The sequence below is a fragment of the Vicia villosa genome, unplaced genomic scaffold (genome assembly GCF_029867415.1).
Source record: "Vicia villosa cultivar HV-30 ecotype Madison, WI unplaced genomic scaffold, Vvil1.0 ctg.000509F_1_1, whole genome shotgun sequence".
Classification (NCBI taxonomy): domain Eukaryota; kingdom Viridiplantae; phylum Streptophyta; class Magnoliopsida; order Fabales; family Fabaceae; genus Vicia; species Vicia villosa.
In genome coordinates, this window is record NW_026705242.1 from 621,920 (window position 1) to 648,494 (window position 26,575).

At 36.5% G+C, this 26,575-nt stretch overlaps 2 protein-coding genes across 5 annotated transcripts; both read right to left on the minus strand.

Moving 5' to 3' along the window:
- Positions 1-454: 454 nt before the first annotated feature.
- On the minus strand, positions 455-5,906 carry LOC131629107 (uncharacterized). Of its 4 annotated transcripts, XM_058899910.1 has the most exons (11): positions 5,762-5,905; positions 3,760-5,555; positions 3,533-3,653; positions 3,280-3,365; positions 2,892-3,136; positions 2,406-2,492; positions 2,179-2,278; positions 1,377-1,584; positions 1,162-1,282; positions 972-1,038; positions 455-840 (listed from the first exon to the last, which is right to left on the minus strand). In XM_058899910.1, exons 2-11 carry the CDS (start codon positions 5,536-5,538, stop codon positions 718-720), a joined length of 2,937 nt encoding a protein of 978 aa, XP_058755893.1. In that variant the 5' UTR covers positions 5,539-5,555; positions 5,762-5,905; the 3' UTR covers positions 455-717. The 4 variants fall into 4 exon arrangements, 2 of the variants coding, with proteins under 2 accessions (XP_058755893.1, XP_058755894.1); XM_058899911.1 differs by lacking the exons at positions 455-840; positions 972-1,038; positions 1,162-1,282 and adding an exon at positions 1,710-1,763 and having other exon boundaries at positions 1,450-1,584; positions 5,762-5,906; XR_009291957.1 differs by lacking the exons at positions 455-840; positions 972-1,038; positions 1,162-1,282 and adding an exon at positions 1,710-2,069 and having other exon boundaries at positions 1,490-1,584; positions 5,762-5,906.
- Positions 5,907-10,939: 5,033 nt separating this feature from the next.
- Positions 10,940-25,197, minus strand: LOC131629109 (uncharacterized). The gene is made up of 11 exons (XM_058899912.1): positions 24,979-25,197; positions 22,439-24,772; positions 22,212-22,332; positions 21,952-22,037; positions 21,442-21,686; positions 20,951-21,037; positions 20,727-20,826; positions 12,563-12,770; positions 12,350-12,470; positions 11,832-11,898; positions 10,940-11,675 (listed from the first exon to the last, which is right to left on the minus strand). Exons 1-11 carry the CDS (start codon positions 25,063-25,065, stop codon positions 11,247-11,249), a joined length of 3,885 nt encoding a protein of 1,294 aa, XP_058755895.1. The 5' UTR covers positions 25,066-25,197; the 3' UTR covers positions 10,940-11,246.
- Between the last annotated feature and the right edge of the window lie 1,378 nt (positions 25,198-26,575).

Genomic DNA, 26,575 nt, shown 5'->3' on the forward strand with positions numbered 1-26,575 from the left:
AATGACTTATAATTTAAGATAATTTTTTTTCTTCAAAACAGTCTTATAATAGTATTAAGATTGATATATTTATTTTCCTTTAACCTACACGCTTATGATAATTTTAAGCTATTATATATTCTTGCATAGAGGCTACAAAGATCAGTGGTAGCTCCTTTGTTGGTTTTTTATTTGCAAATTTAATTATGGTCCTTTTCAAGTGTATGTTTTATTTTATTATAAGAAAGAACCTCGTTTTTTTGTCTAATAGTTATAATTTCCCTGGTTACAATATTGATTTTATAGACTCCTCAAAAAATGGTTCAATCTACTCACTATTTTGCTAATCAAGCTTATCCAAATCTTTTTTGAACAGATGTGAAAATTATAACTAAGTGGATTTCAAATCCAACCTTATGATAAAATCTGAACTGTTCGGTTTCTATTTTGTCAAATCATTATTGACACAAAAATATACTTCAAACTAACCATTAGCACAGTTTATGTTACAATCCATTGTCAGTTATTTCCAAAACTATAGACAAATGGCTCCATCCATCCAACTCAAAACTACCTAGGCATGCAAAATCTCCTACTTATACACATGTACACTTTGTACCAAGGAAACACAAAGAAAGAGGTTATAACTGAAGATAATGTCATCAACACTTCAATTATTCCCCTTCAACAAAATATTGTGTTTCCCTTTTACTCACAAGTATCTTAATCCTACTCAAGCTACTCTTCCACTTTCCTTCGTCTACAATTTTTCAAGACATTCTTCCCGTTTTCAAAAGAGCCTTGGACAGTGGAGGTTCCATTCTGGTAGTGTTGTTGATCCTCAAGAACTCGTTGCTCCGCCTATAAACCAATTAAATTATCAAGAAATGAGTAATGGAGCAAATTGTAAAAAATAACAGTTTCTTAAAATTCTAACTCTTTATACAATAGCATATATCATAGAATAACAACGGGGAACAAGATGGAAGTACCATGGTGACACAGTCAATAACAGGTTCGTTAGATACATTGTCGTTATCGCTTTCTCCTTCAAAAGCACTGCAAGAAAAATATCAGGTTCGTTTTATACAATCATGTTGCTACCTCATCCCGATTCTCAGTAATTATTTTGGTAGAATCTTATGATCCTAGTGTTATCAAATAGAAAGAGGTGAGACATACTCCAACATTGGTGTATCCGACGTTTCTTTTATAACTATCTCTCCTGCTTGGTAAACTTCAGATACTGCAGATTTATTAGCACTACTGCTTTCGGAGATAGCACCGACTTTTTGTTGGAACTCTGCATAGAGAAACATTGAAATTGTAAATGTATTTTCCTAAGCAAGACACAAACTTATTTACTTGTATCCTATAGATGATTACAAATTTCTTACCTATTGGCAAAACAGAATCTGGAGACGGCGTCTTAGTCAACAACTTCTGGCACATGATGGTACCCGGAAAATCTAGGAAAGTATAGTCCAGAAATTTTGATCTCTCAAGTTCTGTCATCTTTGAAAAGCCAAAAGGACCGGTCCATGTATCGACCACACTGGGAAGAGCAGGCAAAACAAGCTGCTTCACTCCTAATTGCATGAGTTTCTGGAGAACGAAATACAAGTTAAAAATTTATGTGAGCTAGGGTATCTTTGATGGTAAATACAAAATTGAATAATACAATCAGTAATTTGTTTTACAATAGTGTCAAAGTAGCAATAGTGGTTTACCTTTTTTTAACATAAACTGTGTTGAACTTCCATATAAGTATGACTGTGCACCACCTGACATCAGATTCCTAGTGTTTTCTTAGTTCTCTGTTCTATACTATGAAGCACAGACTCCGACACGACACGGACACGTCACTAATGTAAAAAATATAAGACACTCTACATATATGTTACCTAATCCTAGGGGCGTCTTACATGTGACATACAAGTGTCAGACACCGAAGCGTATCACGTTGCCTGCGACACAATGCAACGTAACACACCTAATCCTAGAGCTGTCTGTGCTTCATAGGTTCTATATGGTTTATTTTGGTTGGGTTCGGCAGTTCAGTTTGGCTCAGTGGTTTCTTTTGAACAGTCCTAGGTGTTACAACCAAAATACAAAACACACATATTATGATGATAACAATGAAAAGGGGCATCAAATTATAGACAAAGGAAAAAGGGAAATGAGTTCCTTGTTCGTTACCTTTTCCAGTTCATCCATTAAGATGTGGCACATTCCCTGTCGACGATATTGAAATCTGGTACCAACGAGAGGTACTTCAGCCACCTTATCTCCAAAGACCCTAAAAAGTTAGAATAGTAAACAAGATGACCATAACACAAGCCATTAAAAAACAGCATCTCGAAAGGAAATATAATCATTCAGTCAAACAGAGCCTACTTTTTTATGGAAACAAATCCTATACTCACCTAATAATTGCCACACTGACCAGCTCTTCATCTTTCTCTAGAAGTACAGTATAGAAACCCTGGAAATTCATTCGATTAAGTTCTGACCTGAAAAATTCACATGTAAAGATATCAGATATATGACAAGAGGTAAAATTATAATGCACACAATTTAGAGATAGATACCATGGCCATGGACAGCGAAAATCCGTGAGTAAATGTATAAAAAAACCGAAAAACTTCCACATCGGTAATTAATTTTAAAAGAAAGTTTCCTATAAGAACTGTGATGTATTTAATGACATTCTCCTATCAGAACTATGAAACTTTTCGAATTGAACTGCTCAGCAAAGGTGAGATTAGCAGATGCAGTATCATCGGACTGCAATTAATCAATATATATTATTATGAATAGTAGATCTCTACGAATATCAATAACGCAACAAAATATAAAATGTATTATAATAAAACACCGTGAACATATTTTCATGGATAAGAATCACTGACCATCGGCTGAATATAACATCTTCCACCAGATCTCTGCCAGAGGAGGGTTCCTTTTGGGGCTCAAAACATTCATGCATCACAGAAAGAGCAACATTGAGTTTGCTGTAACTTTCTGCCAATAATCCACTTTTACCACTATCAGTATCACAACTCTCGGAGTCGATATACTTCACCAATGTCCATGTTAGATCGTCCACACCCACTGAAACTGGCTCTCTCAGCATTCTTTGAAGGCCTTCATATAACTGCGAAAAATAGACACAATCACATTACAGAAGTATCAACGATAAATATAATTTTATTTAAAACAAGTAGATAAATTACCAAATTTCTATAAAAACATGGCTAAAACTTTCCAATAAACAAGGGGGATACATTTAATATATACCGTTTCACAGTCTTTTCCGCAGAACTGGCTTTCCACATAACTTCTGGACTGACTTGTATCTCTACTTATCAGGCATGCAACATGATCTACATTAGGTTCACAAAGATGACATGGTAATAAGTATAGAAGTGTTGATTAACAGACGCACATAAAAATCAAAAGATATCTAGGTATGGATGAAACGTGTAAGCAAATGTATTATATCTATCAGTGTATTCGATTCATTTAGATACAAGCTCTAACACATACTTACATTTATGTTCACACTGAATGCATTTAAGGAAATGTCCATCCTCACTGCCCCCATTGAATTTTCTTTGGCCACAAATCCCGCAAAGACATGATGGACAAAACCAATCACCGTCAGGGACGTCCTATACAGGAAAAACAAAGTTCAATTATTGGTGTGGAAGAATTAAACTAAAATAAATACGAGAATACTAAATATATCATGAACTAGAATGAAAATGGTTAACCTACCTCCAGACCAAGACACGTCTTATGATAAGAAGACGGACACCGATCACACAAAAGAAGTTCACCCTCGTTGCGGCAAATGGAACAAATGTAGTCGTTTTCACTCTGACACAAATCACTCTGTGATTTAACCATAGCCTCCCTTGACACATGATCTCGCATTATTTGTACCTGGCACTGTAAGAGTGACCTACCATCATCCAGAAAGATACTAGCACTTGGTCTGGTGGTATTACTGCCAATAGCATGAAATTCGAAAGAAACAAGACTGTATATTTTATGACAACATTTACACTTGATTCCATCGTGAGTTATTTGACCAGAAGCCATGACACCCTGTATTGTTGCTACATAACAAACATTAGACCTTGGTAACACCACGTTGCTGTCTATCAACCAAGACACAACATTCAGAGCTTTACGATGTGATAGAGAAGGGACAGAAACATTCTGCACTCTTTTATTTGATCTCACTCTTAGACTTGATTCAGTGCGTTTTCGCTTTGATCTATTTGTAGCAACCCTGTCTTTACTTGATAAGTCATCATCACTTGGTACCCGATCAACACTTTCATCACTACTAAAAGCTTGAATGCCATACATAGGTGATTTTCGAATACTTTCCTGATCAAAACCTTCTTCGTTAACAACTGAGGAGGCATTTAAAGGTTGAATGCCAAATATAGACGTTCTTCTATCACTTTCCTCAATTAGGAATTTGCATACCGTGTTGAGTGAGAAAAATTTCCGTTTTTGCGGAGAAGTATATAACACACCCTTTCTTCTTTTTTCTAGCGGCGGGTCAGTTAAAACCCATCCTTCTTTCACGAGATGCTCTCTTATTTTCGAAATAAGTTCACTTTTATCACCCCAATTCGGGTCGAGTGCATGTTTATGATATTCAACAACGGCTTGACGACAATACGCCACAGAAGAAGTAGCTTGTTCACCCGCCACTGCAACAGGAGAAGGCACCGCAGCTAGAGATCTTGATTCATCGCGTTTTCGCCTTGATCTATTTGTAGCAACCCTGTCTACAGTGTATAACTCGCTCTCACGAGGAAGCAAGTTTGGAGCTTTACTTGATAAGTCATCATCACTTGGTACCCAATCAACACTTTCATCACTAACAAAAGGTTGAATGCCATACATAGGTGACTTTCGAATACTTTCCTGATCAACACTTTCTTCGTTAACAACCGAGGAGGCATTTAAAGGTTGATTACCAGAAATAGAAGAACTTCTAACACTTTCCTCAATTAGGAATTTGCATACCATGTTGAGTGAGCTAAATTTCCGTTTTTGCGGAGAAGTATATAACACACCGCTTCTTTTGTTTCCTGGTGGCGGGTAAGTCAAAACCCATCCTTCGTTCACGAGATAATTTCTTATTTTCGAAATAAGTTTCCCTTTATCACGCGAATTCGGGTCAAGTGCATGTTTGTGGTATTCAACAATGGCTTGAGGACAATGTGCCATTGCAACAGAAGAAGAGTTCACCACAGATTCCATTTGGATAGCTTTACAAATCTCAATAAGCGAGTAGTAAAATTTCTTGTGACACAAGATTCCATGGGGTGGCTTGTACCTGAAATGATCACCATCTTGGTGAATTTGCCATCCAAGATATACAAGATGCTTCCATACTCTCTCCTTCAAAGTCTTCCTGTTGTGAGAAGTAAGTGCATATTGTCGAACAGCTTCTGGGCAGTATTCCGTTTCAGACAAAATTACAGGTACCCAATTACACGAGTTTGAAGAACATTTTCTGAATGCCATCATCACACAAAACCCTTAACCTGAAAAAAATTCAAAACTTCAAATCAAAACACCAAGTAATTATTGATTCAAATTTAGTCTCATAAAATCTTAATAAATTGCACAAAATCACAAAATTTGTATTAAGTTGCACAAAATCACACATAATTGCGCAAAATCAAATCTTATTAAATTGTAAAAAATGCACAAAATGCTATTGAATTTATATTTGTATTTTGTCACTTACAGTAAAACACACGACGAAGTTTCATGAGTCAATTGGACTTCAAAGGGATATCTTTAAGAAACGGTCCTTTTCTTTTTTGTTTAATGATTAATATAAGAACCAGAATACTGAGTTTGTTTTTAGTTTGTTTTTATGATTTTTTTTTTTTTTTATAGAAAGAATCTCATTCATTAGATGAAAAAGAGAGAGTACAAACATAGAGAAAGAAAATGTGTTAGGGCATTTCCCATCCACATATTGACAACATCACTAATAATTAAGACAAACAAGCCATGGACATTAAAAAGTTTTGAGAGTATAGAAACCAAAAGGAAGGTACCAAACCAAAACTTTAATCCAATCAACCATGCAAAGTTCTTCCTCAAGAGACATGTGAGTTTTGGAACTCCAATCTTTAAATCTATCCAATTACGGATCATATCTTTAGCTTTGACACTAACTTTATCACGCTCAAATCGATTATGCAAGTTCCCAATATTGATTAATCTCACAACTTGTGAATGAACCAATTGTTGACTGAAAAGAGAAATTTGATTTGCCACATCCCTAGTAATATTCTTACTACTTCCTTCTTCCAAGCTTCTTTGAGGCATTTCATCAAATACCTTGAGCACAAACTTAAAACAACCTAAGCATAATAACAACACACCCAACAAAACAAACCAAACAAGAAAAAATAGAACCAACAACAAAACAAGTACAATAAAATAAACTATTACATGAACACACACACATAAAATCCGGGCTTCCTTATCTTCCGGTGGTGGCGGCTCCGGTGGGGGTCGTTTTCCATGTCGATACAACTCTAAATCATCGATTGGTGGAGGTGATTTTGGGGTTGCAAACGGTTGGTGGTTGATGGTGGAGAGGAGGAGGATCTTGATGAAGGTTGGAGGAAGAAGCATGTATGGATCTAACATGAGTGAGGGTTTCAAAGGAAAGAAAAGAGAGGAGGAAAAACTTACAATGGGGGAGGAACCTCCATTGAAGAGAAGATGACCACCATAATGGTGGTGAATAGCTCCGATGAAGGAGGAGAAACCCCTACAAGAAGGGAGGTGACACCCACCAAAAGAGGGGAACATGGAAAACCCTAAGTTTAGAGAGAGGGGAGAGTTTCTCTCTCTAAACATTTTTTATTTGAGGACTTTTTTAGTTTGTTTTTATGATTAATTTCTGATTAATGAATAAACTATGTTTTTTGTTCTTTTTTTAAGGTGTTATTTTTTTGTTCTTTGTATGTTAGTTTATATATTAGTTAATTTTAAAAATAAGTTTAAATTTGTAAGAATTTTGTTTAAAACATGTCAATATATATGATTGATTGTTTGTTTAAAAAAATAACACATATATGTTGAGGAAGTAATTTTGTGTGTCGAAATTATGTTGTTTGCCAAAATTGTAAGAAGTCAAAATGTCAAAGAAGTGTCTCGACATAATTTCGACTTAGTATTGTTTTGTTTGCTTTAAGTTAGTTAGTTGGAGGTTGATTAGTGTGCAAGTAGTCTCAACCAATAAATAGGGAGGTATCCTCATTGTAATAATGCAGTTACATAAAGAAAAGATTGAATAAACTTCAGTTTGAAGGCAGAGAGAAAATCTGCAGAAATATTTTTCTTCTTCTTCCCCTTTTCTCTAAAACTCTAATTCCTCTTTTCTTCCCAAATTCTTATTTTCTTTTCTTCTCATATAATATTGTGCAACGGAATCATCTTACAACCAAGGTGTGGTTGATTCACTCAAGTGAAGAGTAAAGAATAAGAGAATAAATAAATCAGAAAGATTGATTCTTGGTCATCAATATTGATTCAGAATTCTTCAAATTTTTGGTATAATCCCAACATCTGGTATCTAGAGCACTAACTCTGTGATTCGTGGGAAGCATAACGTGATGAATCATTCGAACGGGTATTTTCCAGCGAGTCTTCCAATTGAAAGATAATAACTATGAGAATTGGTGTAAGCAGATGAAGATCGTTTTCTGTTATCAAGATCTTTGGGATCTTATGAAGGAAAGGGTAACGACAATTGGAGAAGATGTTACGAATGAACAAAATACTGCACATAAAGAATTGAAGAAGAAAGATTATAAAGCTATCTTTATAATTCATCAATGTGTCAATCCAGATAACTTTGAAAAGCTGAGTATTGTAGAAACGGCGAAAGAAGCATGGGATATTCTGGAGAAATCGTTTGGACGCGCTGAGAAGGTGAGCGAGGGGAGATTACAAACTCACAAAAGATCCTATGAATTGCTTCAGATGGAAGAAAGTGAAAGCATAACTGATTTTTTTTACTAAGGTTACGAAACTAGTGAATCAAATCAAGGTATGTAGAAAATCGCTGACATCAAGATCAGTTGTCGCAAAGATCTTGAGGTCATTGGCTCTAAAATTCGATCACGTGGTAGTAGCCATAGAAGCATCGAAATATTTGTCAACATTGACAAAGGAAAAGCTTCAAGGGACGCTTGAATCTCATGAACAAAGAATGACTGAGAGAGCTGCAAGCAAGTCGAAGAGTGAGGTGGCTCTGCAGGCATAATCGGCTAGAGAAAAGAAAGGCAAAGGAAAATGGTTCGACATCACAGGTAAAGGAGTCTACAACAATTTGACTGATAGAGGAACCAGCAAGAAGGAAATTCGTCGAATCAAAGAAGGCCATCATATCAAAATAACCACAAAGGTGGTGTTGCAGGTAGAGGAAAAGGTTGTGGACAAAAATCTGACAAGAGTCACATTTAGTGTTTCAATTGTCAAAAGTATGGTAAATACTCTAGTGATTGTCCGGAAAAAAGAAAACGATGCAAAGCGTGAAGAAAAAGAGATGTTGCTGATGGTCACAACAAGAGATGAAGAAAAGTTCAAGGACCAATGGTACTTGAATTCAGGATGCTCATCACACATGACTGGTAGGAAAGATTGGTTTGTCAACATAAAACCCTCGATGAAGAACATGGTGAAATTTGCAAATGACAATACTCTAGCAGTTGAAGGTATTGGTGATGTTCCGATTATGAGGAAAGATGGCAAAAAGTCAGTAATTTCCAATGTAATGTATATACCAGGCATGAAGAGTAATTTGATCATCATATGGCAGTTGGTTGAAAAGAATTAAAAAGTGTCAATTGAAGATAAGACGATGAGAGTTGTCGACTCAGGTGGAAGGTTAATCTTGAAGGCTCCTATGTCTCAGAATAGAACCTTCAGGATTGAACTTAATATTATGGAGCACAAGAGTCTTGCAAATGCAGCTAGCAGAGATGAATGGATATAGAACTATATACTTGGTCATCTCAACTTCAAAGACATCAAATATTTGAAAAGAAAAAAATATGGTTTCAGGGTTACCAGACATCGATATTCCAAATGAAGTGTGTGAGGAATGTGGGCAGACAAAGCAACACAAGAATAACTTATGCAAGGATGCAGGAAGTAGGTCGAAGGCAATTCTTGAAATCATATACTCTGATGTGTGTGGTCCTATCCAGGTGGATTCGATTAGAAGAAACAAATACTTTGTCACATTCATAGATGATTTTAGTCGAAAATTATGGACTTACCTAATCAAAAAGAAAAGTGAAGTGATTGAGGTATTTTCCAAGTTTAAATCTATGGTTGAAAGACAAAGTGGTCGAAAGCTCAAGATTATGAGGACTGATGGTGGTGGAGAATATGTGTCAAAAAACTTCGACACATTATGTTAGAAAGAAGGGATTGTGCATGAGGTGGTGCCACCCTACACTTCACAACAAAATGGAACTGCTGAAAAGAAGAATACCATCAAGAATATGGTGAGAAATATTTTGAAAGGCAAGCATCTACCCAAAGAATTATGGGGGAGAAGTTGTGTCGAATGCAACATACATTTTGAACAGATGTCCGATGAAGAAGCTAGAAGGAATCACACCAGAAAAATGTTGGTGTGGTGTCAAGCCTAGCTTAAGTCATCTGAAGAATCCATTCACAACAAACCCAGAAAATCAACTCCTTTCCAAGAATCCCTTTAGATCAAAACCCATAAATTTCATCTTTTCCAAATCTGAAACCCTAATTTCCTATTATCAGCAGCCTCAAAACCCTAATTCCTTTTCATGGTTGAACCCACATACTCATTTTTCGTCCTTTCTTCTCTCTCTTCATTGATCTTTCTACTTACTCCCTCAAAACTCATAAAAATCCTTCCAAACTTTATCCTAGTTTTGTTCATTGATATTCCCGTAAATCTTCAGAACAACACTAGTCTGAACATGTTGTCTCTTGCTTCCAACGTGTATTTGTGCGTATCCAATCTCTTCAACTCATATTGATTTTGAATATACATATGGAAATAACACACAATCATAAAATGAACCCTAAACATGAACCCTAATAAAAATGGAAAAGAGAACAATATTACAGAGTGAAAGAGATTGCAAAAAGAAAGAGAATAAATAGGAGAGAGGAAAGAGGAGAAAGAGAAGAGACGGAATAAATGGAATAGCAGAAAAATAAAAAAGTGAGAAGATATAGAAGAAAGGGAGAGCAGAAAGAGATTGAGGAGAAACAAAAGAGACAGGAGAAAGGGGAGAAAGAGACATAATAGACAGAAAGTAAAAAGAGTTGACTTTTGGTTGAATGTCGATCAGAAAATAAAGAAGAGTAAAATTTGTAAATTAAGAAACCAAAAGCCAAAAGTGTAACTTAGTGACTCATCAAGTTATATTTTGAAATATTTAGACAGAATTTGCTCCTTTTTAATGGAGTGGCAGAAAAAGAGACAAGAACATATTTGATTTTTTCAGAACATCTAATTTTTTATATTATAGATATTTATCCCATAATAAGTATTACTTTTAATTTTTGATTTTTTATATTATAGATATTTATCCCATAATAAATATTACTTTTAATTTTCGATGCATTTTTCATTTTCCCCTTCCAATTGTACACTTCAATTTAATCCTATCTATGTGACTCTCAATTTACTATTTTCTCACTAACATCGGTATAAAATACTAAAATGCAACATTTATTTTAGAAGGGATGAAATATTTTGCTAATCAAATGGATTATTAATCAAAGTAACAAACTTATCTAAATCTTTGTTGGTCTTGGTTATTCTAAACAGATTTGAAAATTGTAACTTAATGGATTTCAAATCCAACCTTATGATAAAATGTGAACTTTTTGGTTTCAATTTTGTTAAATTATTATTGACTCAAAATTTTTTTTTTTAAAAAAAAAGCATTAGTAGAGTTTATGTTACAATTCAGTGTTAATTATTTCCAAAACTATGGACAAATGGCTCCATCCATCCAACTCAAAACTACCTCAAATTAAAGAGGCATGCAAAATCTCCTACTTATACACATGTATACTTTGTACCAAAGAAACACAGAAAGAGGTTATAACTGAAGATAATGTCATCAACACTTCAATTATTCCCCTTCAACAAAATAGTGTTTCCCTTTTACTCCTTTAACTCACAAGCATCATAATCCTCCTCATGCTACCCTTTTCACTTTCCTTCGTCTATAATAATACAAAACATTCTTCCATTTTTCAAAAGAGCCTTGTACAGTGGAGGTTCCATTCTGGCAATGTTGTTCATCCTCAAGAACAGGTTGCTTCCATTTTTCAAAAGAGCCTTGTACAGTGGAGGTTCCATTCTGGCAATGTTGTTCATCCTCAAGAACAGGTTGCTTCCATTTTTCAAAAGAGCCTTGTACAGTGGAGGTTCCATTCTGGCAATGTTGTTCATCCTCAAGAACAGGTTGCTTCCATTTTTCAAAAGAGCCTTGTACAGTGGAGGTTCCATTCTGGCAATGTTGTTCATCCTCAAGAACAGGTTGCTTCCATTTTTCAAAAGAGCCTTGTACAGTGGAGGTTCCATTCTGGCAATGTTGTTCATCCTCAAGAACAGGTTGCTCCGCCTACAAACCAATTAAATTATCAAGAAATTACATGAGAAGAATATACAAGGAAATAGCCGTTTATTCAAATTTTAACTCTTAAAATACAAAATAGCATTTCGTAGAATAATAGTGTAGTATAACATGGTGGGGAGTGGGGACCAAGATGGAAAGTACCATGGTGACACAGTCAATAACAGCTTCCTTAGATACATTATCATTATCGCTTTCTCCTTCAAACGCACTGCAAAAAAAAATATTTCGTTAGATGTAATCATGCCGATACCCTATCCCGATTCAAAGTAACTTTATTATCCTAGTGTTGTCAATTGTAGATAACAGATTGTTAAAATCCCACTACGCATTAGCGTTGTAACGCCACTACAACGGCTATTTAACAAGATTTTGCTACCACTCACTATCCTAGGCAAGATCTCAATCGGGACAATATTGATGACACCAATAGATATATGGTAACAGACAAAAACTACCTTCTTATATGAATGAACTTTCTTTGCTATAACACAGTACAAGGGGGTCCATTTTTATGCCTTAAAAATACTCGGCGCGACTTTCCCTCTTTAGGCTACAATATAAGATTCCTTTTCCGTCACTTTATTACTATTATACCTAAGCATTTAATAATCTTGCCATGCTTGTATGGTAAGGATTAAATAGACAGAGGGGAGACATACTCTAACATTGGTGTATCCGACATTTCTTTCATAACTATCTCTCCTGCTTGGCACACTTCAGATACTGGAGACTTATTAGCACTACTGCTTTCGGAGATAGCACCGAGTTTTTGTTGGAACTCTGAAATAGAGAAACATTGGAGCTGTAAATGTATTTTCCTTAGCAAGACACAAACTTATTTACTTGTATCCTATAGATTACATATTACATACCTATTTGCAAAACTGAATCAGGAGACGGCGTGTTTGTCAACAACTTCTGGCACATGATGGTACCCTGAAAATCTAGGAAAGTATAGTCCAGAAATTTTGACCTCTCAAGTTCTGTCATCTTTGAAAAGCCAAAAGGACCGATCCATGTATCTACCACACAAGGAACAGCAGGCAAAACAAGCTGCTTCACTCCTAATTGCATGAGTTTCTGATGAAAGAAATACAAGTTAAAAAATCATGCGAATCTGGGTATCTTTGAAAGTGAACACAAAATTGTAGAATACAATCTGTAATTAGTTTTACAATAGTGTCAAAGTTGCAATCATCATTGGAATTAAATTAAGATATAAAGTAGCAATAGGGGTGTTATAAGGCCTTTTCAAAGTTCGGTTTCTACAGAAAACCACACCAAACTAAACTGAATTGCTGATGGGGTTCATAAAACTGAATTGAACTGAGTATGATTGATCCCAAACTGCTCTATCTGTTTGGTGCACAGTGGTTTACCTTTTTTGTAAGGTAAACTATATTGAATTTCCATATAGGTATGACTGGGCACCACCGACACCGAATTTTTAGAGTTTTCTTAGTTCTCAGTTATATACTATGAAACACGGACTCGACACGAACACGTCACTAATATAAAAAATATAGGATACTCTACATATCAGAGTTATCAATTCCAAATAACGGAGCGGCCAGCCTCAAAAATGAGATAGCAGGATAATCGCTATTTGACTATTTTATGGACTAATTATATGAATAATCTATAAAACATATATTTAACGTAAAACTAAACAAATAACACGATACCCATAAAAGATTCATAAAATTAGTATCAAAGCACAATTGCTTAATCAAAAACTCTTAATTAAATCCAACAAATCTTAATCAAATTCAAAACATCACATCTAAATATCTTAAAATTCAAACTTAGAGTACTATTATATGAAAATTCAAACAAACATAGAAATCATAAATCATCCCCAAACAAGTCTCCTTCAACATATTCCTCCAATTCTTCATCTTCTTCATCATTTTTCAATTCTTCATCTTCTTCAACATCTTCTAGCACCACTTGTTGTGTTATTGTTGCCCTAGATAGATGTACTTGCAGCAGCAAGTTACTTTGTCCTCCTAGGGTAGATTATATGCTCATTAACCCCACTTTGCATTGGCAACTTAAGACCAAGTTAAATCATCATTTTCATGAACCATCTCTTCTACACATTTACCATCTTCTCCTATCTATCCTATCTCTCCCATTAACCATTCAGAGTGATAATCAATGTCACTCAAAACCATAGGATCAATCTTGTCACGACATTCATATATTTTAGTCAAAGCTTGGTTATACTTGATGAAAATCAAGACCTGCAACTTTTGATGCTCAAGCTTATATCTCTTAGAATGAATCTATAATACAATAATTTGAAGTATTAGTTTAATAATACTTGAATGTAAGATACTTTAATATCCTAGTAAAAAAATAATAAGTACATGCTAAAACATGCTCCAGTTGCACTGATATCCAGAAGCACGGCAAGTCAAACTCAATACTTTAACTACCAATATTTGCAAATTTGGAGTTTCTGTTCCTTAAAACTTCCACGACTCAGCTGCACATATCTTAGTACGTACCAAACATGAAAAAAAATAAAGGATAGGGACTTAGTACGTACCATACGTGAAGCGTACGTGTACTGGTACTTTACCTAAAACGGAATACCCGTACTTCATACATGGTTATTGTAGAAATATGGAATATTTTTTATATTTTGTAAAGAATACATAAGAGGTATTTATAGACTATAAATCTATCTAAATAAGGGAAGGGTAATTATTCTCCCTATAAATGCTAATTAAGTCATAATGACCTGTACAGGACAGCTCATAATGAGCTGTATGATATTCAAAATATTCTAATAATAATAATAATACTGATATTACAACACTCCCCCTCAAGTTGGGGAATGAATATCTATCATCCCCAACTTGCAAGTAAGATCTCGAAACCGCTCCAAGGGAAGTCCTTTGGTGAGCACATCAGCTAACTGAAGTCCTGATGGGACATACTGTGTAGAAATAAGACCACTATCCAATTTCTCTTTTATGAAGTGTCGGTCTATCTCTATATGCTTTGTTCTGTCGTGTTGGACTGGATTGTGAGCAATACTAATGGCAGACTTATTATCGCAGAAAAGTCTCATAGGAGCTTCATACTTTATTTTCAAGTCATCTAGAATGATCTTCATCCACAACAATTCACATACTCCTTGAGCCATGGCTCTAAACTCTGCCTCTGCACTTGATCTGGCAACTACATTTTGTTTCTTGCTTCTCCATGTCACTAAATTTCCACCTAGAAACATACAATATCCAGTGGTGGATCTCCTGTCAACAACCGACCCTGCATAATCTGCATCAGTATAAACCTCCATAGACAACTGCTCACTTTTCTTGAACAATAGTCCTCTTCCTGGGCTCATCTTTAGATACTGCAAGATTCTATCCACTGCCTGTAAGTGTCTCTCCTGAGGGTCATGCATGAATTGACTGACAACACTAACTGGATAAGCTATGTCAGGCCTGGTGTGAGATAGATAAATGAGTTTTCCCACAAGTCTCTGGTATTGAGCTTTATCAACCCTTGGGCTTTTCTCATCACTCCCAATCTTGTGGTTTTGCTCTATAGGCACTCTGGTGGGTTTACAACCCAACTTGCCAGTCTCTTTGAGAAGGTCAAGGACATATTTTCTCTGACAAATGAAAATGCCTTGTTTTGAGTATGCTACCTCCATACCTAGGAAATATTTCAACTTTCCAAGGTCTTTCATTTCGAACTGAGCTGCCAACTCCTTCCTCAAGTTCTTCTTCTCAAATTCATCATTACCTGCTATGATCATATCGTCTACGTAGACTAACAAAAGAGTGAGTTTACCATTTTGAGCATGCTTTATAAAGAGAGTATGATCACCTTAGCTTTGTTTATAACCCAATGACACCATTACATGAGTGAGCCTTCCAAACCAAGCCCGAGGTGATTGCTTGAGCCCATATATGGCCTTCTTTAACCTGCAAACCTTATTACTTCCTGAAGTGGGGTCATATCCGGGTGGGATCTCCATATACACCTCTTCCTCCAAATCTCCATGCAAGAAAGCATTTTTCACATCAAACTGTTGCAACTCCCAATCAAAGTGAGCTGCCAAGGAAAGAATGATTCTTACAGTGTTCATTTTTGCTACGGGAGCAAAGGTCTCTTCATAATCAATTCCATAGGTCTGGGTGTATCCCTTTGCAACTAGCCTCGCCTTATATCTGTCGAGTGTGCCGTCGGATCGGTATTTTACCGTATATATCCACCTACAGCCTACTGGCCTCTTGTCATTTGGCTTCTCAACAATCTCCCAAGTCTCATTTTTCTCTAGTGCATGCATCTCTTCATTCATGGCTCGAATCCAGTTCTTATCCTTCAATGCTTCTTGTACTGATGCAGGAACTCTAATAGAGTCAATAGCTGAAATAAAACTCTGATGCTGCACAGAAAGCTTTTCAGTAGACACAAAATGAGATATAGGGTATTTGGTACAAGACCTTTTTTCTTTTCTCAAAGCAATAGGTAGGTCATCAAGGTTTGGCTCACAAAAATTACTAGGCTCAGAGTTAGGAACACTTACCTCAGGTTCAGACGATTGGACTTGTTGGGGCAGAACGGGTTTACCTTTCCACCTTTTTCGCTGGAACTGTAACTTGTATTTGTCAACATTATTTTGCACCGATATTGGTACATCACCACCTTCCTCATTAGGCATCAAGGGCTCATGTATTACAGGAAGAACAGACAACTCAGGAGACGGCTCTGGGTCCTGCATTTGAGGAATAACTGGAAGGACAGACAACTCAGGAGACGGCTCTGGGTCCTGCATTAGAGGAATAATTGGAAGGGCAGACAACTCAGGAAACGGCTCTGGGTCCTGCATTAGAGGAATAACTGGAAGGACAGACAACTCTGAAGACTCGGCTTCTGGATTATTCTCCCCCTGAAGCTGAGGACTAGGATAAAAAGACTCAGATTCCTGAAAAGTAACATCCATGGATATATAGACACGACGACTAGGAGGATGATAGCACTTGTACCCTTTCTTATCTGAAGCATATCCCATGAAGATACATTTAATAGCTCGAGGATCTAACTTACCCCGATGAGAACCATGAACATGGACAAAGGCAGAACAACCAAATACACGATTCTGAAGACTTGACATAATGGGCACGGACGGATAAAATCGAGTCAGGACCTGCACAGGACTAACACCAGATAACACCCTAGAAGGTAACCTATTGATTAAATAAGCAGAGGTCAAGACAGCTTCCCCCCAATAAAATTTAGGAACATTCATTTGAAAGCGTAATGCTCGGGTGATTTCAAGAAGATGACGATTTTTCCTTTCAGCAACCCCATTTTGTTGTGGAGTGTCAACACAAGTCAACTCATGAACAACACCATTAGTTTTGAGAAAATTGTGAAGATTTTGGTTTACATACTCCTTACCATTATCTGACCGTAACCTTTTAATAGGTTTCCCAAACTGTGTTTTAACCATTTGAAAAAAATTAACAAACAATTGACATACTTCAGACTTATCTTTCATAAGAAAAACCCATGTAACCCGAGTACAGTCATCAATAAAAGTAACATACCATTTTGCACCGGAAATATTGGAAATGGATGAAGGCCCCCATACATCAGAATGGACAAGATCAAAGGGTTCGATACTCCTAGTATCACTAGGGGAATAGGTTGCTCGATGGGATTTGGCAAACTGACACACATCACAATGAAAGGAATCAGCCGACACTTTGGTAAATAAGTGAGGGAATAAAGACCTGAGCATGCGGAAAGGAGGATGTCCAAGACGCCTGTGTTGGAGCCATATTTGAGTATTTGCCCATGACTCTGAACCAACCTGATGACACTTGCTTTCCTTATGAGGTAAACAATATAACCCGTTCTGTTCCTCAGCAATTCCAATCGTCTTCCCTGTGGCAAGGTCCTGAAAAACACAATGAGAATGAAAAAAGGTCACAGCACAGTTCAAGTCTTTAGTGAGTTTATGGATGGACAAAAGATTGTTAGAAAGCTTAGGGACATGAAGCACATGATTTAGATGGAGAGATGGGCTTAGGCGAATGTTACCAGATCCGACAATCGGGGTTTGGGACCCATTTGCAACGGTAATATGGCGTTTATTAGGTAAAGGTGAATAAGAAGAGAGATATGACATATATGGAGTCATGTGATCGGTTGCACCAGAGTCAATAATCCAGATATCTTTAGAACAAGAGGCATTTAAAGCTAAGAAGCTAGAGTTCTTACCAGTCATGGTCAGAGAACTAGTGTTAGAGAACTTACTTAAGGAGTCCATAAAGAGAAACAAACCGTCTCGAGCCCGGAGAGGATTGAGATCTACTGTTTGGAGAGGATTGAAGGGCTGCCAACGAGAAACACCAACAAAGCTGACAACCAAACAATCAAAGGCTGCGAACAGCAAGAAACAGAGGTACAGCAATGAAGGCTGTCCTGAAAAACAGAGGTGCAGCAATGAAAGCTGTCCTGAAAAACAGCAATGAAGGTGAAACAGTTCGGATCTGCACCGGCGGTTGAGTGGTGCAGGACGGCTACAAAGTCACCGAGATCACTAGGGTTCCAAGAGAAAGGGAACCTCAAAAAAAAAAGGACCGTAATAAGAACGGCTAGTGTTTTGAGCGCGGAAGCAGAGCCCCTAGAATCGGGTGCTCTGATACCATGTAGAAATATGGAATATTTTTTATATTTTGTAAAGAATACATAAGAGGTATTTATAGACTATAAATCTATCTAAATAAGGGAAGGGTAATTATTCTCCCTATAAATGCTAATTAAGTCATAATGACCTGTACAGGACAGCTCATAATGAGCTGTATGATATTCAAAATATTCTAATAATAATAATAATACTGATATTACAACAATAAATTTAGCCCACAGCCTTAATTCCATTTTGTATAACCTTATGAACCCTTGGAAATTTTTCCTTATGTAAGGACTATACAGTGGGCAGCACATGGAGTCTAAAACATCTGTGGCCTATTTAAAGTTGAATTTTTATCAGCCATCACATAATTACTCTCATTATCATTAATCAATTGGACAACATTTTTTCACCCATTGCCTCAACAAAAGTGTCCAATAACTCATGTAGCCTATTTCTCGTCTTGGTGTATTCAGAAGCATCACCACTTTTCACAAACATGGTTCCCGCTGGAGAATTGACCAAGAAATTTATTAAAGTTCTACCTCTTTTATCTGTCCAACCATCTGACATAATCGAACATCCATATTTAATCCTTTGCACTTCATGATTGTTCAACAAATCTTTTGTATATTCCAACTCTTTTTGAAGGAGTGGAACCATCATTTTCATGAATGTTTGGCGGTTTCAAATGAGGACCATATGTTCCAACGGCTTCCAACATCAACTTAAAGCTTTTTGCTCTGGCTACATTAAAGGCAATTCCATTTGTATTAAAAAAAACGAGCAATATATTGTATAGTTCTTGCCCTAACTTCTTTATCACATGCATCATTGATGCTTGTTTGCTTTGTGTCCTTAGTCTTATTAAACATTAAATCCAATGGATCTTTAGTCTTTTTGTCAGCATGTGAATAAGTCTCAGCAAACCTCTTCTTAATTTGAATTCTCTCTAATTCCTCAATGTCATCGTTAGCATCTTCATCTATTTGCACTAGGCATCTCTACTACTCCTTTTTTAATTCTTTCTTTTTCATCCAAATCAGCCTGTAATAGTGCTTTAACATCTGATGGTTTTTTAAAGCAAGCAACTACATCACCCTTTATTCCCAATTGATGTCTTCTTGCTCTACTTATTCAACTACATCACCCTTTATTCCCAGTTGATGTCTCCTTGCTCTACTGATTCCTCCACTAGTTGTGAGATTACAGAAATCACATGTCACATTTTTCTTGTTATTTAGATCCTTCCAATGGTTAAGCTGTCATTAAAGGTTAGGCAACAGGAGGCAACAGATGCAGAATTCAGAGATGGTGTAGAAGATGATGATTGTCTATAAATAAAAGAGGAAGCAGAGGAATAAATTTATTAAATTGCTATCACTTAAAAGAAAAAAAACAGAGAAGAACCAGAGTAAGTAAAAGAGGAACAAGACTTTAAAAAAAGAGGAAGAAGACTTAAAAAACAGAGTAATTAACGAAGAAAAGAAATACTCTGAAATAAGAGAAAAGAAAAGAAAGAAGAAAAAAAAGAAAGAAAAAAAGAACAAAGAACTAAAAACCAACCTGAGAAGCGCAGCAGACTAAGAAATGCAGCAGACGGAGGCACTAAAACACAGCTGACGGAAGTAGCGGCGCTGAGAAACGAAGCAGACGAGGGCGGCGGCGCTGAGAAAAGACCCAGACGAAGGCGGCGCTGGGAGAAGATTGTGAGAAGAAAACTCTGAAAACTTGCGATAGGTGTGTGAGAAGAAGATTGAATGTTCTGAGTTAGGAAAAATTGGAAAATTTCCTCAAAACCTCCTCTAACATTTAATTTTTTTAAGGGTAAATCTGGGTTTTTGCTTTCAAAACTGATGAAACCCACTCGGACAGGAAAGCGTGCCACTCCCGCAAACCGCTAAACCACAAATCCTGGCCACGGTCTCAAACTGAGACGCGAACCGCTCCTCCGTAGCGGAGGGTCACCGCTCCGGGACGCTATCCCGGGAGAGCGCCGCTATTAGTCGCTATCGATAACTCTACTACATATATGATAGTACCTAATCCTAGAGGTGTCTTACATGTATCATACAAGTGCCGGACACCTATGTGTGTCGCGTTAATAGTGCAACACACCAAGTGTCAGACACCTATGTGTGTCGCGTTAACAGTGCAACACACCTAATCCTAGAGGTGTTTGTGTTTCATAGGTTCTATATGGTTTAATTTGGTTGGGTTTGGCAGTTCAGTTTGGCTTAGTGGATTCTTTTGAACAGTCCTAGGTGTTACAGCCAAAATACAAAACACACATATTATGATGTTAAAAATGAAAAGAGGGCGTCAAATGATAGAGAAGGAAAAAGGGAAATGAGTTCCTTGTTCATTACCTTTTCCAGTACATCCATTAAGATGCGGCACATTCCATGTCGACGATATTGAAATCTGGTACCAACAAGAGGTACTTCAGCTACCTTATCTCCAAGGACCCTAAAAAGTTAAAGCAGTAAATCAAGATTACCATAACACAACCCATTAAAAAAACAGCAGCTCAAAATATAACCATTCAGTCAACCAGAGCCTAGTTTTTTATGGAAGCAAATCCTATACTCACCTAATAGTTGCCACACTGACCAGCTCTCCATCTTTCTCTAGAAGTACAGTATAGAAACCCCGGAAATTCATTCGATTAAGTTCTGACCTGAAAATTTCACATGTACAGACATCATCAGATACATGACAAGAGGTAAAACAATAATTAACACAATTTAGAGACAGATACCATGGCCAAGGACAACAGAAATCCGTCAGTAAATGGTATAAATTTATGAAGACCAAAAACCTCCACATCGGTTGATTATTTTTAAATGCAAGCTTCCTATACGAACTGTGATATTTTAAATGACACTCTCCTATCAGAACTATGAAACTTTTCCAATTGAACATCTTAGCAAAGGTGAGAATAGCAGATGTAGTATTGGAAGACTGCAATTAATAAATATATTACTATGAATAGTAGGTCTCTACCAATATCAATAACACAAATATAAAAATGTATTCTAATAAAACACCGTGAACATATTTTCATGGATAAGAATCACTGACCATCGGCTGAATATAACATCTTCAACCAGATCTCTGCCAGAGGAGGGTTCCTTTAGGGGCTCAAAACATTCATGCATCACAGAAAGAGCAACATTGAGTTTGCTGTAACTTTCTGCCAATAATCCACTTTTACTACTATCAATATCACAACTCTCAGAGTCGATACACTTCACCAATGTCCACGTTAGATCGTCCACACCCACTGAAACTGGCTCTTCCAACATTCTTTGAAGGCCTTCATATAACTGCGAAAAAATCGACACAACAAAAATTTCGTATGGCATTAAACTTAATTGGACTTGCTATTGCCAAGTCATAACATGTAATTTCGCCAAAATCAGTCCTCATTAATTCCATTAGATTTCAAGTGCAAGCTTTCACCAAAATCACATACACTGAAGTATCAACGACAAATATAATTTTATTTCAAACAAGCAGATAAATTACCAAATTTCTACAAAAACATTGCTAAAACTTTCCAATAAATTAGGGGATGCATTGAATACATACCTTTTCACAGTCTTTTCCGCAGAACTGGCTTTCCGCATAACTTCTGGACTTACATGTGTCTCTACTTATCAGGCATGCAACATGATCTGCATTAGGTTCATAAAAATGACATGGTAAGTATAGTAGGGTTGATTAACAGATGCACATAAATACACATAAAAATCAAAAGATATCTAGATATGGATGAAATGTGTCAGCAAATGTATTATATGTATCAGTATATTGTATTCATTTCAATATCAGCTCTAACACATACTTACAATTATGTTCACACTGAATGCATTTAAGGAAATTTTCATCCTCACCGCCCCCATTGAATTTTCTTTGGCCGCAAATCCCGCAAAGACATGATGGACAAAACCATTCACCATCAGGGATGTCCTATATAGGAAAAACAAAGTTCAATTATTGGTTTGGAAGAATTAAACTGAAATAAATATGAGAATACTAAATATACCATGAACTAGAATGAAAATGGCTAACCAACCTCCAGACCAAGACACGTCTTATGATATGAAGACGGACATCGATCACACAATAGAAGTTCACCCCCGTTGCGGCAAACGGAACAAATGTAGTCGTTTTCACTCTGACACAAATGAGTCTGTGATTTTACCATAGCCTCCCTTGACACATGATCTTGCATTATTTGTATCTGACACTGTAAGAGCGACCTACCATCATCCAGAAAGATACTAGCACTTGGTCTGGTGGTATTACTACCAATAGCATGAAATTCGAAGGAAACAAGACTAAATATTTTATGACAGCATTTACATTTGATTCCATCATGAGTTATTCGACCAGAAGCCATGACACGCTTTCTTTTTGCTATATAAGAAACATTAGATCTTGGTAACACCACGTTGCTGTCTATCAACCAAGACACAACATTCAGAGCTTTCTGATGTGATAGAGAAGGGACAGAAAATTTCCGCACTCTTTTATTTGACCTCACCCTTAGACTTGATTCATCGCGTTTTCGCTTTGATCTATTTGTAGCAACCCTGTCTATAGTGTATAACTCAGTCTCATGAGGAAGAAAATGTGATGTTTTACTTGATACATCATCACTTGGTACTTGGTCAATAATTTCATCACTAACAAAAGGTTGAATGCACATAGTTGATCCTTGAATACTTTCCTTATCAATACTTTCTTCGTTAACAATTGAGGCATTTAAAGGTTCAATTCCAGAAATAGATGATCTTTTAATACTTTCCTTAATTAGGAATTCGCATACCTTGTTCAGTGAGATAAAGTTCCGCTTTTGCGGGGAAGTATATAATATACCCCTTCTTTTGTTTTTTGGGGGCGGGCCAGTTAAAACCCATCCTTCTTTCCGGAGATGCTCTTTTATTTTCGAAATACATTCTTTTTTATCATCCCAATTCCGCTCGAGTGCACGTTTGTGGTATTCAACAATGACTTGAGGACAATACGCCGCTGAAGGAGTAGCTAGTTCATCTGCCACCGCAACAGAAGAAGGCACCACAGCTAGAGAAGATACATCTGGATTCTGACTCTTTTCCAATGGATTAAGAGGCACATGTGGAGCATGACTTGGTCGAGGCAGTTTTGGTGGTTTAGATGGTGTAGGTTGAGTAGGAAGATATGCACTTATATTAATAGTTTGGGGTGGTTCAGATTGTGGAGTGGAAGAAGATATAGATAAATTATAACCATTAATAGAGGAAGGAGTAGGACCATTGTTACCGAGATCATTTTTGGATGCGGAAGAGTTCACTCTGGATTCCATAACTTTACAAATTTCAATAAGTGAGTAGTAAAATTTATTCTCACAGATTCCATCAGGTGGCCTGTACCTTAGATAACGACGATATCGGTAAATTTTCCATCCAAGATATGCAAGATGCTTCCTCACTTTTTCCTTCCAAAACACAGACTTCCTATCCTGATAAGCAAGTACATATTGCCTAACAGCGTCGGGGCAGTATTCCGTTTCAGACACTATTACAGGTTCCCAATTTTCGGAATAAGATCTATGTTTTTTTTTCTTGGAACAAATAGCAACTGAAACTTCATTTTGAAACTTAGGAAAGTCCTCTTCAACCGGAAAAACAACAAGCTGTTTCTGCTCAAACTTTTCCTTCTCAGATACCGTCTTGTTTGAATCAACTTTAGACATTAGTCCAACCGAGTCCAGCTGTTGAGGCTTCAAGGTAGAGAAAACTTCTTTTACTGTAACACCCTTGTAGTCAACAACCACCTTCATTATCATATCTCTCCACAAATCCTTCTTAACATTCAACGTCCAATCGCCAACAGCCGCGAATTCCTTTTTTTGTTGCACTTCATACCAAATCTGCTTCACCGAAACTGCAAGATACGACTCCCGCTGACACTCCTCAATCAACTCAAGAAACACCCACTCCCCTCGTCGCTGCCATTCCCCCGTAACTTCATCCCAATCCTGAGTAATCCGCATTTGATCAATCTCAACCTTCATCTCATCCCCCAAATCCGGAAAAAACACACTCCTCTCCTCCATTCCTTCACAGTGATCAAACACAACTCCCTCCCACCAAGCATCCCGGTAACTCACATCAACACAAACACCAAACTTAACATCACACGTTTGAAACTCAACCCAAGGAGGCAGCGGCCTAATCCTCGCAAATTTACTCGGAGAACCAAATTCACACTCCAAAGCATCCGAAACCTTCACCACCTCCACTGAATAATCCAACTCATCATCATCCAAAATATTCTCATATCGAACATGCCGCGTCAGCTTCCCACATTCAATAACAGTCCCAGGATGCCATGATCCCAGAAAACCCTCCTCATAACTCTTCACCTAAAAAATTTCAAAAATTCAACAAAATTTTCAATAAAAAAAAAAGTCATCAAAAAGGAAAAAAATTAAAACTTTTTCCATTTACACCTCTCTATTCACAATGCATAATGCATGAACACCGTAAAAAGTAGAAACAAAACAAATGTAGTTAACTAATAGGGTTTATACAAAAACAGCCTTATCAAAACTAGGGTTCAGTACATTACCTCAACCCTTTCATTGATTTGAAGTTTTCGTTTTGGGAATTCACATTGACGCTTAAAGCTTCTTCTGGAATCTTCTAAACCCTCCATTGATAACGAAACTAAGTTTTGGAATTGAGAAAGCAATGTAGTAGTTGATACGAGAGAAAATTAAAATAATAAATGTAGAAAACGAAGATAATGGAGTATCTTAATTTTCTATTTTGATTTGATTCTATTGTGTTTTGTGTTTATTATGGCATTTTTTTAGTGATTCTTATGGGTTTTGAAACTTTGGCCTCAAGTAAACACCTTAGTCACACTTCAGTGACTGTGCTAAAACTGAAAAATCCTTGGGTTAAGGGATTTGATCTCGTGCGGCGCGGATCACGGGAAGTAAATGTGGGTTACCCGTTGGATTTTTTTTTATGTATAATCGTTTCGTTCTTTTTTTTTTGCTTACGTGGCAACAACATTGGGTTACTAGGGTTTTAAAGTTTTAAATTAATTTGTAAATATAAGTCAGTAAATAGTGTTGTTGAAAGTTGAAACATGTAATAATTCGTAAAAGAGACAAATTTTTTGTCTTTAGAAAATTAGTTCAATTTTTTATTTCTTTTTAAAAAATTAGTTAAAATTAATATTTGTTAATATGATTTGATATAAAAATGAAATAAATACAAAACATTGATTATAAATAAGAATAATCATATCATAATATACTAAATATAATTTGGTGATATTAGTATGAAATTGAAATTATGTTTTCCTTTCGAAAAGATGTCAAACACAATGTGTTAGACAATGTTGATGACAAAATTAAAATCGACATACTTAAAAAGCAATTAAAGTAAAGTGCATACACAGAGTTTGTAATCAAGTTCGGGATCCATTCAAATTGTGCTTCTTTTTTAGCAACTTGTAAAAATGGTAACACATGTTGAGCTAACTGTGAGATGAACATGTTTAAAGTTATGAGTATATTGTTTAACTTAATTACCGCTTTTTTCTTCGTTGGTGCTGCTATCTTGCGATCGCTTCATATTTTTCCGGGCTTACTTTTATGCATATCTCCATTAGGTAAAAGTCCTAAAAAAAAGTTTACTCTAACTCTGAAAGTGGATTTCTCTAGATTGAGCTTCATATTGCATTGTTGAACTCGTTGGAACACGTGAGCCAGGTTCCGTCGTGCCGCTATTCCTTTTGAACTTGACGGTCGTGTCGTCCATGTTTTGAAACATTCTCCGATTTCTACAAAACCAAATTAAGTTAAATTTGTTGACAATGGAAGATGTAATAACTATCTCTCCTTGCTTAGACCAATTTTTCTTGCAAACATCCCAAATGTCCAAAAAGTTGAAAATAAATGCATGTTGCGTAATGCTGGAAAGCCACTACCAAAATTTTTGAGCAAACCTGCAAAACAAAAATAAGTGCACAATAGTTTCTTCATGGCAGCAGCATAGGATTACAAATCAACTTTGTTCATGTAAGGTTTGTGCTATAGGGAGACTTAAATTTGAAGGATTCTTTGAGAGTTAAAGTACCTGATGTAGAATGATTCCATCTTAGCTCATCAGGCCTAGGATCAAGGGGGATATGGGACAGGTTGATAATTCCA

Bases quoted from the DNA above. Each gene is read 5' to 3' on its own strand.
- LOC131629107 (XM_058899910.1), bottom strand. From the start codon at position 5,538: ATGATGGCATTCAGAAAATGTTCTTCAAACTCGTGTAATTGGGTACCT. The intron at 3,137-3,279 runs GTATATATTAAA...TATTTTTCGCAG, and splicing joins GCGGAAAAGACTGTGAAACG to TTATATGAAGGCCTTCAAAG. The intron at 1,039-1,161 runs GTATGTCTCACC...TTTTTCTTGCAG, and splicing joins TCGGATACACCAATGTTGGA to TGCTTTTGAAGGAGAAAGCG.
- LOC131629109 (XM_058899912.1), bottom strand. From the start codon at position 25,065: ATGGAGGGTTTAGAAGATTCCAGAAGAAGCTTTAAGCGTCAATGTGAA. The intron at 21,687-21,951 runs GTATGTATTCAA...ATTTTTTCGCAG, and splicing joins GCGGAAAAGACTGTGAAAAG to TTATATGAAGGCCTTCAAAG. The intron at 21,038-21,441 runs GTCAGTGATTCT...TGAAATTTTCAG, and splicing joins GATGTTATATTCAGCCGATG to GTCAGAACTTAATCGAATGA.